This window comes from Apium graveolens, unplaced genomic scaffold (assembly GCF_009905375.1).
Source record: "Apium graveolens cultivar Ventura unplaced genomic scaffold, ASM990537v1 ctg4079, whole genome shotgun sequence".
Classification (NCBI taxonomy): Eukaryota; Viridiplantae; Streptophyta; class Magnoliopsida; order Apiales; family Apiaceae; genus Apium; species Apium graveolens.
The window spans coordinates 71,336-84,603 of NW_027418389.1; the positions used below are offsets into that span (position 1 = coordinate 71,336).

Below are 13,268 nucleotides of genomic sequence, written 5' to 3' on the forward strand. Positions count from 1 at the left end.
TCCAAAACAAAGTTCATATTTCGTTATAGCAACAAAATCCAACTGTCTATGGAATCTTGCACCCAAAATCTGAGTTCTGTTTTTAGTACCAGAAAAAACCCTTTTCTTTTTGTTTTTGCAAAAAGATAAACAATAGCTGTATTTGCTGTAATTGCATAAAATAATTTAATTTTTTCTATCCCTGTATATCTTTATTTTCATATTCGATGTTGATTTAAAACAAAACACTCCCCACTAAAAACTAGTGCCCAACCTGGACAACCAACAACAAACACCAAACGACATTATCCTGAGACCTGACTGAGTAACTTAACACAACTTTCTTTATACAAAAAAAAAAAAAAAGGTTAAATATTTAACAAAAAAAACCCAGAAATATAGAAAAGAAACATTAATTTATTATATATACGTTGTAACAGAAAGAGTGCTCGAGTATTCTCATTGACCAAGCTAGTTGAATTGGTATTGAAAAATTGAAAATTCTATACTTGAATTTATTTATTTTTTTGTTACTTTCATCATCATTAGAAGAGATTATGGTGTTTACAATCAGGTTTCTAAAAACCCAACCAGCTTTTAGGTGAAAGATTTGACTGCAATCTGTCGGCGTCACAATTGAGCCAAAGTCCACATATAAGGCCCAAGTTGCCACTGCCCGGTATGAAACTTGGAACACAGCACGGCAGAAACACTTGGCATAAACACTGCATTTTTTATTCTTAATTACTTGAATAATGGTTTAGCTTTATTTTTTTTTCTTGTCTGAAATGATTAAACCGTGATAATTTTTCAATGTACAAAAAGGGGTCAAATAAATAATAGGTCAGGCTGCATGGATTACTATATGGCCTACAGGCTCACCTTTCCTCTGCTATAAAAATACAGAAATGAACCGCAACCAAAACACCAAAATATCTATAATCTATAATCTATAAATAAAACCGAATCACTTTAATTTTCTAAAATATTAATAATTTACACTACGGATGTAAACTACATACACACATCCAAGGAACCGTCACACATCAAAAATTTCCAAAATTTGATATAAACATTCTTGCTAGAAACTTTATATTGCTCACAGCTCCAGGCAACCATTTTATGCGTTACAGGTCATATTCAAACCAACAGCTTTCTCAAATATACACCTGCTAAAGCAATGTAAGAATAAATCAGTAACATGGATAAAGAAGAAATTCTCAGTAAACTTATAATTTATTTTACTTCTCAAGTGGATATTATCATAAACAAATGTTAACTTTACAATCCCGATATATTGATTATAAAGACCAATTTAAAAAAGTTACACATGATTATTTTTCTAAACAAGAGCCGCCATACAGGACATTCAAATTAAAGATGTGTTTACCTCTCAGTGCCATAAAATTGTTGGGAACATTTTATATACATACATGATACCTGCAATGTTCATGGAAATAATTATCTGCAAGAGATGATTGCCAATTCCAAACTATTTATGCGGCAAGCAAAAAGTACAAACCTTGTGTTTGCAAAACTGTTTCAACATTAGTGCTTACATCACCACAAACTACTACACTTTGACCAAATGGTGCAACTTTGCCAATGCTATCTGAAAACAAGACTTCCATTTTGTTCTTGTCTCAAGTTCTCTATGAATAACTGATAAAATGACTTCAATGATTTGATATCCCCCTGTAAATTGAAGTCAAAACATATATTAGCATCATGCTATTAATAAGCTAAGCTCAAGGATATAATACAACTCCATACTGACAGAACCACACAACAGGGGCTCCAATTTTCTGGTGGCGGCCAAACAAAGTCTTAAACTCTTAGTTATTGCGGAGAACATTTCTTTTGATTTAAATTTTGTAATGCTTCTGCTGTTGGTACTACTGTTGTAGTGCTAATTCTGTCTCGTTTGTCACACCTTTGTTTTATCCGAGAATCTACAGTATATATTTTTCATGTTATGCACTTTCTTTTAGTTTAATAAAAGAAGAGTTAAGGTTGTCGTTCTTAGTGGCCAAGAAGCGTAGTACTCATACGAACCTGTGTACAAAAGCCAAAATGTGTTTTTAGTAGATTTATCTTGCCATTATATAAATCTTTGGTTCATTTCTTTCTTTGTCAGTTCATATATTTATAAAGTTATTTATAAAGTTAGGGAGTTGTTTATAAAGTTATGAACTGACAAAGAAAGAAATGAATCAAAGATTTATATAATGGCACGATAAATCTACTAAAAACACATTTTGGCTTTTGTACACAGGTTCGTATGAGTACTACGCTTCTTGGCCACTAAGAACGACAACCTTGACTCTTCTTTTATTAAACTAAAAGAAAGTGCATAATATGAAAAATATATACTGTAGATTCTCGGATAAAACAAAGATGTGACAAACGAGACAGAATTAGCACTACAACAGTAGTCCCAACAGCAGAAGCATTACAAAATTTAAATCAAAAGAAATGTTCTCCGCAACAACTAAAAGTTTAAGACTTTGTTTGGCCGCCACCAGAAAATTGGAGCCCCTGATAAAATTGGCCTAATACATTGGAGCCCCTGATAAATACTGGACAGAGATGGGACTACAATTCTAGCCTGCAAAGTCATGCCACGACTGGTTTGTTGGTTATAAGCTGCCCTCAATAACCTTGTATTTTAACTTACTACAGATAGTGTTACACCAAGATCTAATATCCAAGTGAAGCTTTTTGCCTTTATCCCACAACAGAGGATATTTTTACTCCATATTATCTTTATCAAGTGAAGGTCTACATGTTACCTGAATCTTTTGGCAATACTGTTCCGCCAAATCTTGGGGGCAATGGGCAGCCGGGAAACCTTTTGATACAAGATGAGTGAGAAAGTCATTTCCAAATTTTTCATACATGACCTTCTGAGCCACTACAATTTCTCCTAGTAAAACAAGCTGCCACATAAATCATGAAAAAAAAGTCAGGCAAGTAGGCAGTAGAAACTTGGTAGAAAACAGAATAACAATATTACAAGCACCCATCCCCCAAAAATAATAATCCACATAAAGTACCTTTTTTATGAATACATAGGACACAAAAATTGTATTAAAATAAATAGTACCCTCGCATGAAACCAAAGCAAGTTAACAGTCAGAAGTATACAAAGCAACCAGAAAAATAAGCTAACCCAAGGTTAATTCGCCTTTTACATAGGCCTAATATCTGCAACTTCTAATTCTTTATTTTTACTTTTGGCAAAGGATTAGTTTCAATACACTAACAGGATTGAATTTTTGGAGCTGAGGAGGATGATCAGAACTATGAAGGATGACAGACTAATCTTTACACTTCCATAATTCATTAGTAGTTAAGATGACTAGTTACCCTATATTTTTACAAGTGGAAAATAATCATATCACAACACCTCTGATGATTGGGCTGGAAGCCTCTTTACTTGTATCTATAAGTATATAACCAACATCTGCTACTAATAAACTTACAGTATTTGCATCGTGAAAATCGAAGGACTTGTCAAGCACACTGTACAAACAACAATTTGTTGCGAAAGCCTCAATTACAAAACTTTGAAAACCAGGCACCTGAAATTGTTGCGACATCAGTACACCTGAAATAATTTTATTCAATACCAAGTTTTAAAGTGTGTATTACCTTTTCTTCTCCGAAGCGCTTAGAACACCAATCCTTTATCAACCTAGTAAATATTTGTACGCACGCCTGAATAGAAGAGAAAACAGTAATTAGCTGAAGCCCCAACTGTACGTGTTTGTGTGTGTATAATCACTAGACTTACAAACCTCTGGTAATCTGAGGTAAAATTCACTTATGGTCAGAGAATTTTAAATGTATAGTTTCACTGACCTTCCTAATGACTGTATCTTTGTGATGGCATGATGTCTGCAATAGCAATTGCATCATTGGATCCAAATATCCCCTACTTTTAGGGGAAAGGAACACTTCCGAGAGATCATGTGTTGTTATGACATGAAGAAAGGTATACACCGTGCGCTGGAGCTCTTGCAGTTCACGAATTTCCTGAAATTTGTTTATTTTAAAAAATGAATCTATAACAGGTACAAAAGGTTAACTAAATGCACAGGACACACATATTCAAAGCAGGCAAAATTAATAACTTTTTCTGTTTGTTAAAGAAATGGTTGCGTTTTCAAAACTTACAAACTATCAATAAATTATGCCTTAAATTACAAAATGTGACTCCTACAATGAAGCTAAACAAACTTTCCTAAATTATATTAATCTGTAAAAGGTAAAAAATGTATCCCTAATCTGAAAGATAATTATTGACATCAAAAGCAATTTATCACACTAATAATTCTATAATTCCAAACTTGAATATTACATGATCGAAAATTCTTGAGGCCTTGTAACGTGTCATCGAACATCACAACATAAGCTTTATGAAAACCACAGTGGGGGCATGGTAGTCCGTAAAGGAAGAGACACTGATTCTTTTAAGCAGTTGGGTATTTAAACAAGATAGTTTGCGATTGAGTTGGAAGTGGACTTCATTTGAAATACTAGTTGGGATTGGAGTACAGACAAGCAGGCACACTACCGGAATTAGCCATGACCAGCTACCATGGTTATCATGGGACCAAGTCGGGCCTCGCCCCGCGAGTACCTTTGCAACAACTAGTCGACAAGTAGCCAGACTAGAGAAGTAATTCATATAAACATATTTACAATAATTAGTATATAATATAAGTATAAACTGAACACAGATCAATCTTATAGTTCAACTTAAAATTGATATTATAATAAGCTCAAATATCCATAAACCACTTATCAAAGCAGGTTATAAAATGCAATCAGTTGTACCTGGAAACCAGTTGCTATATGGAAAATGTAACCAGTTAATTGTTTTGAATCCTAATTTAAAAACTAAAGAAATATAAAATAAGGAAAACCAGAGGTGGTTATATTACTATCCGTTCAAATGTGGTATATTTAAAATTGTAATATCAAAAAGGGAAAAAGAAATCTCTCTTTGTATTGAATTTATACAAATTATTTGTATTAAAAAACTTGTATACAAATATAAATTACTTGTATACTGTTGAAAATAAATCTTTTCCTATTGAAATTATTTAAATTGTAAGTGTAAAAATAAAATCTTAGTACAGATAAAATCTGGGTATACAATATAAATATGGCCCAAAACGAGAAGGTGCGTATATAAACAAAGGCCCGGACGAGTTGAGATATGAAGACCACGCGATTTAGGAATTGGGAATTTAGTGATGAGAGATGTGGATAACAAGATGAAAAACACCGAAATACACAGGAGTAATTGCATACGCTGGAGGAGAGATCATATACGCTGCCTGCCGCAAACTTTCATATCAAGAGCCACAGACGTTAACCGAAGTACGCGTAAGTGTTTCTAATTTAAACATATTTTTGTACAATTCAGGATAGGGCTTTGGGTAACCCATTACTGGCCAAAGCAATAAGTTTCTGGTTGACTTGTTAACAATTCCCACTGGACCACTAGCCATCGAGTAGATAACAATGCCAGCTACTTGCCTTGCATTTGCAATGAAGACATGACATTCAGAAGTACTGTAATATCATTAAAAAAGCTTTTCATTAATTCGTTATAGAAATTGAAAAATAATTGGTTACAAAAAACTATTCAGAGAACATGTGGCACTCTAGGCCTCTAGCTAAATGATGGAAAATGAAAATACAGGGGATCTTTTATTTATTTTTTTAGTATATAGTTTGGTCATAGTAACTGTAGAGAAATTAGTGTAATCACGTGAAGATTTGGCCAGGAGCTATAATATTTGTAGGCTATTTATAGTGAGTCCAATTGTTTTGGGACTTAGTCCACTAGGTTTACAAGGTTTTATTCCCTACACAGGTCGAGATTCCCAATCCCACATATTTTCTTAAGACTTTATTACTAAAATATTGGACACTAAACTGAGAGTACTTATCAGTTGTCTTCCATAGTTTTTATCCCTTCCACAGTCGGGAATCTCTGGAGGTAGCGATTCTTCTAAACCACGCTCTAGTTCTATCAGTTCACTGCTTTTTATTATGACATTAATAATGGCTGGGAGCATGCATTCACTTAACTTCTTAAAAAAATCTATGGTCGTTTAAACCTGTTAAGTTACCACTCCAGTCATAAAGATAGCATTATTCAATCATTAACCCAAAGCGAACATGATACCATGTATCTGAAGGCAACAATCATTATGCTAATTTAATCCAAACTTCGAACTCATCCTCAATGCAATTCATCATATTAAACTTGATATCTGCTCCTTCACATTCACATCCCCCCAACCCCACCCCCGACTTCCTAGCAACAGAAAAAAAGAAAGAAATGCATGCAAGAAGATGGCAGCTAAAATGAAAAAGCGCACATATAAAGGCATGCAATTATATTATAGCAATATTGACCACAGTAAATGAATGAGGATCATAGGACAAAAACAGTAAATGACAAAATGTAATAGGCATAACAATACACAGAAAAGGTGAGTTTTGATGTATATATCTAAGCTATGTTAGCCACTATAACAGATCTAACAACAGATAAGTCCTCGTGTTCTAATTTGATTCTTTCTGACATCAAGACCTTTAACACGCCTTACCCACACAGACATGGAAACCTATAAACTCCGTTCAATAATGTCAATTACCTCGGTGTTGCTACCAGGCCCAGAAGGAAATCCATCCCTGGGAAGAATATTAAATATTCTACCAGCAATAACAGGGTATACTTCTTCCATTATAGCTTGGACTGCAGCTCGGAATTTGCAAATTAGCTGATTTAGTAGAACAAGAAAATTCACCAATTCTTTAGGCTGCAACCACAAATTGAGGAAAGTGAAGCATTAATAACTACAACCTAAGCATTCAATTCCTCTTGACAAAAATACCCACAATGCACAACTCCCTACTGTAAGTCCCAAACTCTATCCTGAAAATGCAAAAGCAATTATAGGCTTCGAGCTACTCCAACTAGAAAGATAAAATCATGCTTTTGCAAACATATAATGTCTTTTATCCAATATAGATTAACAGGGAAACATTGAAGTGAGCTACATGAAACAAAAATGTCAAACCTGGGTTGCTTAGACAAAGGAAAGTTGGAGAAGTAGAAAATTTGGACAATAATAGGAAATGAAAAAAATTGAGGGAGATAGGAGATTGGTTTAACATGCACCAATGTCAAAAGCATTAACTATGACTACAAAGCTTCTTCAATATCCTACAACAATTACTTCTTATCGGTCTAATCTCTACTGTTAATTTCATTGAGCAAAAAATGCAAAGTATGACCTTACTAAAAAAGATGAGTTCATAGATACAAAATGCAGCAAATTATTATACCTCACTTTCTGCAAGCAATTGCTCCAGAGCTTTTGGAAGGTAAGGGAACACAGATGCACCTAACGTGTCCACCATTCTATGTACAAATGATGTCACCTGAAAAGCAGACCTAGAATCAGGTTGTTATCACATTACAAATCCCAAAACAGTAAATTCAACAGTTCTTACCTTGTACCGCAGGGATTCTATCTTGGGAAAAATGACAAGTATTTGTAGCAGAACATCCAACGTCTACATACAAACAATAATATTAGTTGTAAGGAAGTGATAAAGTAGCAACGGACCGGCAATAAGAATAAGTTTTCTGATATTCACATACTAAATGATAGAAACATCAAACTTAATGCTAACATGTGTAATGAGACTGTTACGTTCTTTGCCATAGGATCGAATCACAGGCCTTGACACGAAAGAATGTTAATTGAATTGGTTTGAGCAAAGACTCGTCCTCGACAGAGCCCTCGCACGCTGAATTTTGAATCTAGAAAAATCAAATTTTATTTTCTAATCCAGGCCTTATACAGGCTACATATAATGGACTGGAATAGATCCTAAATTACAGGCATCACTTTAGGATCGTAATTAGTGAAACAGAAGCAGTTGAGGAAACGAAATGAATTAGAATACATAACAACAATCTTGCTGATTTCTTTCCCATATTATGCAGATTTCTTTTTTTTATAACACAGCCTAATAAAAGAATCTATCATTGTTATCACGAAGACGACTAGTCGATGCGAAGGTACTCGGGCGCCGAGGGCCTCGAAGCCCGGCTTGTCGACGACTAGCTGTCCTGAAGGTACTTGGGTCAGTGCCCGAGTTGGTACGATTGTGGTGTACCATGACTCAATCCAACCCATGACAGTATTTAAGAAAGAGATAAAGATGAAAATGATATTAAGATACCAACCCCTGACAGTATATAAGAAAGAGATGAAGATGAAAATGATATTAAGATGATTAACTTTGCTTGATATTCATCATACTTATGTCTTTATTTACTTGCACATGTTGGATATTTGGAATATGAATGTTACTATGCCGCAACTATGCTTATTTGAGCTTACTATTCTATTAATTTTGATTTTAACTATGAAATTGGCGTTATTAGTCATATTATATATTAGATCTATAAAGTATATGTACTATGAACACGTTGTCTACTATTAACAACTAGTCGGACGTTGTCTACTCGGGTGTCGAGGCTCGACTTGGCGCTGTGATAACCATAGAATCTATATCGAAGACATTTATGAGATGATTCAAAATGGAGTACTAACAGGCATAATAGAAAGGCTTGAAGCAAAACATGGTTGAAAACATCTAAAATTTTACTTGCAAATACCTATAAATGTTTTTATTCACAAATCATTCTCGCAGTTGCAAAAAAAAAAGACTTAAAGTTTAGCTATACAACTACAAGTCAAAAAGAAACCGATCAGAACTACATTAAAATCTGTCCAATGTACAATATTAAGAAGATATATACATATATAGTCAGCCAAGAAGGTTATGATACATAAATACTGATGCGAACCTTCTTGAACATCAGACCAATTGCAGGACGGCTAGCGGTTACAAGTCGCTCGCTAAAACCCTAAGTACAGAAAAAGAATAGATATAAAACCAACCAAATATTTATAGTACTACATTAAATTCAGATATTTGTCCATTAATGATCGATTCCAATATCCTAAAGAAAAAAAACGTGCCTGCAAATAACAGGAGTAAACCACTAGCGTGGAGAGAAAATTTAAAATTTAACATCACTATTAAAACGGATCAATAATGGTGAAACACAAGAAATATCTAACAAATTAAAAGCTATTAAAACCTTGCTGAGAGCATTAATGGCCATAATTATTTGCTGAATATTCCATATTTTTGCTGGAGACTCTTCTGAGTTTTGAACTTTGGCATTCGCAATCAATGCCTCAATCTGATCCAAGCAAAATAGTTTATATCATGTACATAATCAATTTATAATTAAATAAGTGAATACAATTTTTTTATAAAGTCTTTGATTAAGAAGGGTGCTCAAAATTAGGCGACCCAAAATTTAAGTGCATTACTGCAACTGCAAGCTGACCTGCTGACAAAGAGGACTCAGCAGCGATGAAAGGAAATCAGTCTGCTTCTCCACTGGCACATCCTCCATTCCAATTAATAAGCCAATCGCCTACAAAGCAGGCATGGGAACTCATACCATAAAAAATATATAAAGACATAAAAATTATTTGATAACATCGTCTTATCGGCAGATTAAATGAGCATATGCAATTACCTCAAATATGTGACTACCATTTTCAGCTACCAATAGATCATTCTCTACACAATGTGTTCTTGTAAACTGAGCGATTGTATCTTGTAGGCTCTAACAAATATTTGAGAAACAATAAGTACAAAAGGAGGGGAGCCGGCTTGCAAAGCAATAGATACACCCAAGTACGATTCAGATATCTACAAAGAACAAATACCTGCAATATAGTCTCTATGAAAGGCACTAGCTTCGCTTTAAGTAATTTAACGACTCTCATGAAAAGATAACTCGCTCTGCGACTAACATTAACATTTGGATGATGTATGCCACGTTCATCAAGGAAGGCAGCAAGAACCAGAGGTATATATTGGTTATTCTCTTGAACAAACTTTGCATACCGGGTTATCGTATCCAAATATATAAGAGCAACAAGCCTATTAGAATGGCAAGGAAACCTTGACGATAAGAGCATTGGTACCAACTCTTTCAACAGACCATTCCCTGTTCTCAGTGCCTCATCACTTAAAGACTCTCCAAATGCATGAAAGAGGAATAGAGCAGCTTCTACCTCTTCTACATTTCTGTCAGGAGGTGCTGCAACCGAGCTAATCAATGAGTTCCGAATATATATTTGGGTTACATCAGGTGCTGCACGGCCTACACTACGAAACAACGTGATCAAATCCTTTCGGAACTCCATCATCCTATCCTCTTCCTCTTTTCCAATTTTGTCCAATACATCAAGATTGTCACGATATATGGGATCAAACTGAATTTGCATACGTATCACTTCCAGTATCTGACCCACATGATGAAGTTGCGTCTCCCTTAACGGAGAAAGGCTCTTCATTGTGGCGACGTAACCAGAGAGAAACTGCACAATGCTGAATGTTGTATCAATCTCGCAATTCTGCATGACATAAAAAACTGACGGCAGAACCTCATTTAAAAGCTCTACCGAAGCGCCTTTATCCTCGGCATTCAAACGCTTGTAGCAATCCAGAATTTCAGTAGCATACCCAGTAAGCAAAGCTGCTACACTAGCAACCAACTCAGAATCCTTATCCTCCCCTAACAACACAAACACTCTACTCATTTGAAGACTTTTTATAAGATTTAGTTTGAGCTGTGGTTCCATACGTTTGGATACTACAGCAAGAACACAACTCGCAGCAGCAGCTCTGAGCTGATCCAACCCCCCATCAACCAAAATCAACTCAAACAACAACCTGAGAAAGGTATCATTAACAATCAACCCAATGTCTATCCAAGAGATATATCTCCTCATAGTATCCAAAACACTAGCACATATTTCAGGATGAGAGTTCCTCGACATGGAGACAATGTCATACCATGCCCTAACAATTTGAGATATACATTGCTGCCTCATTGCATCCTTAACCCGAGCAGCAACAGCCGTCTCTTCCGCTGTCCGCGGATAATCCAAACTAATCAATTCATCATCAAGTGAATTCAACAACCGACAAAACATATCGATAACAACAGCACCTCTACTCAGGTTTGGCAAAAAATCAAGGAACACAGAAGACCAAACGGTCGGGTACTCGAAATAAATCAAAGTAGTCAAAACCTGAGCAAGCTTATTCTTAATATACGCAGGGCCATCCAACAATTTAACAGAGTTCTTATCATCGAGACCCTCGAAACAAGCCATGGAAAACAACGACTTGCGGAGAAACGATATCTGGTCAGGAGTCATATCAGAATATCTAGTACCAAGCACTTCATACAAGCATTGTAAGCACCAGAAGTGAACTTGAACTAATTTAGAAAAACACAATTTTTCGATACAAATACTACAAATTAACGGATTGTCCTTAATTTGCTGACAATAGGCAACAGCTTGTGATTTAAGTTGTGGATTAACGGTCCCATACTCATCGAAACTAATTAATATCGCCTTCTCCAAATCATCCATCATTAATTAAAAAGGAATAAAACTTACAGCTTGGAGTCCAAAACTAGTCCACACAGTGATGACGGATGGTAATTAACGAGAGAGGGGGGGGGAGAGAGAGAGAGAGAGAGAGAGTTAACGAATTTGAAGAAGGGGGGAGAGAGATCTGTTAATTACCTCTGAGAAAGCAAAAGGGAGAGATGATTAGATGAGGAGAGATCAGTGTAGGTAGGTTTTAGGGTTTTTGAGCAAGAATTAAAAAATAAGAAAGCTAGGGTTTGGATTGGTAGTGTGCAATGACTGGGGTCTTTAGATTGTCTAATTCACAAGACACTGACAGAGAGGGAGGGGGTGAATGAATAAATGGGAAATACTTATATAACAATGGAATGGACGGAGGCTTTTTCAATTGCTTGCCTTCAATCGCCCTTCTATATATACCACCGCTTTGTCACCCTTTCCTTCTGTGCGTTTCTATTCCTTTTCTAATTTCGATTTTTTTATAATTTTATTCTGTTCGAAAATAAACAAATTTAACATGAAAAGTCGTATTTTTACTTGGCCTCTACGTTTAGACGTATATTTTCTATATGTTTTTTTTATATATAACTAGTTTAAAACTCGTACAATGTACGGATTTTACATATTTTTTTTAATATTATTTATTTTTTTTTAAAAAAAAATTAAATTTAATTCTTAATTTTGTTCATTTAAAATTTTAAATGATATGACTTCATGATAATTATATTAGTATACGTATATATTCAAAACTTTTTAGAATATTTAAACTTATTTAAAGTGATAGCACTGGTAGGTATGAATATTATTATAACGAAATTATTATTTTATTAAATGTAAAAATATAATGTCTTCATGTTGAGACCTTAAAAAATATTATTTTAGCATGGTTATTCCTTAATCGATTAACTATAACTCTATAAAAAATATTTGAAAAATACAATATTACTGATTGAACAATATAATATTATTGATAATTTCATGTGTATTTTTTTTAAAAAAATAATATTTATATTTTAATTAAAATTTGATTTTTTAGTTCACATTAATAGGATACAAATTTTACTTAGTCCCAAGTCACATGATATATCAACTAAATTTTAATAATTATATTTATTTTGCTTAAATATAATTTAGCCCAAAGTAACAAATCAGAATAATATAGAACTCGATATGAATTAAAATATAAATTGGTAGAAGAAGTTGAATTTAATATAAATTATAATGATATAGAGTTCGATATAAAATAGAATTGAAATTTGTAAAGCAATAAAGAAAGTTGACTTCAATATCAATTAGAATTATAATTCATCGACCCAATAATTGGAATAATTAAGAAAGGGTAAGTATGTAATTTCAGCAATACCCGACCGACTACTAAACTTTTAATGTTTCGTCTATTATAATATAGTATAGATTAGCTTTTAGCACGGTTTTCTAAAATTGATTTGTTTTATTTTTTTAAATTTTTTTTTATAAGTTTTTAATATATATATATATATTTGTTTATTTATTATTTATGATTTTGTTGCAATATTTTTTTAATTTTTATGTTTTGTTACAATATTGTTACAACAAATATGCAGACATTGAGAAATATAAGATGTTGAATTGAATTAATATTTTTGGTGATGTATATTATATAGCTCTATTATATATTAATCATATACTAAACGGAATTGTATTAAGACATTGTTGTACGTAGATATTGAGAAATAT

The 13,268-nt window shown here is 33.8% G+C and overlaps 1 protein-coding gene across 2 annotated transcripts; it reads right to left on the reverse strand.

Moving 5' to 3' along the window:
- Positions 1–912: 912 nt before the first annotated feature.
- Positions 913–11,985, reverse strand: LOC141701564 (exportin-T). Of its 2 annotated transcripts, none has more exons than XM_074505192.1 (15): positions 9,831–11,985; positions 9,638–9,727; positions 9,443–9,532; positions 9,188–9,292; positions 8,891–8,950; positions 7,522–7,584; positions 7,354–7,449; positions 6,660–6,824; positions 3,844–4,017; positions 3,634–3,699; positions 3,465–3,563; positions 2,772–2,918; positions 1,502–1,674; positions 1,370–1,419; positions 913–1,148 (listed from the first exon to the last, which is right to left on the reverse strand). In XM_074505192.1, exons 1-13 carry the CDS (start codon positions 11,553–11,555, stop codon positions 1,588–1,590), a joined length of 2,967 nt encoding a protein of 988 aa, XP_074361293.1. In that variant the 5' UTR covers positions 11,556–11,985; the 3' UTR covers positions 913–1,148; positions 1,370–1,419; positions 1,502–1,587. The 2 variants fall into 2 exon arrangements, with proteins under 2 accessions (XP_074361293.1, XP_074361294.1); XM_074505193.1 differs by having other exon boundaries at positions 913–1,151.
- Positions 11,986–13,268: the final 1,283 nt, after the last annotated feature.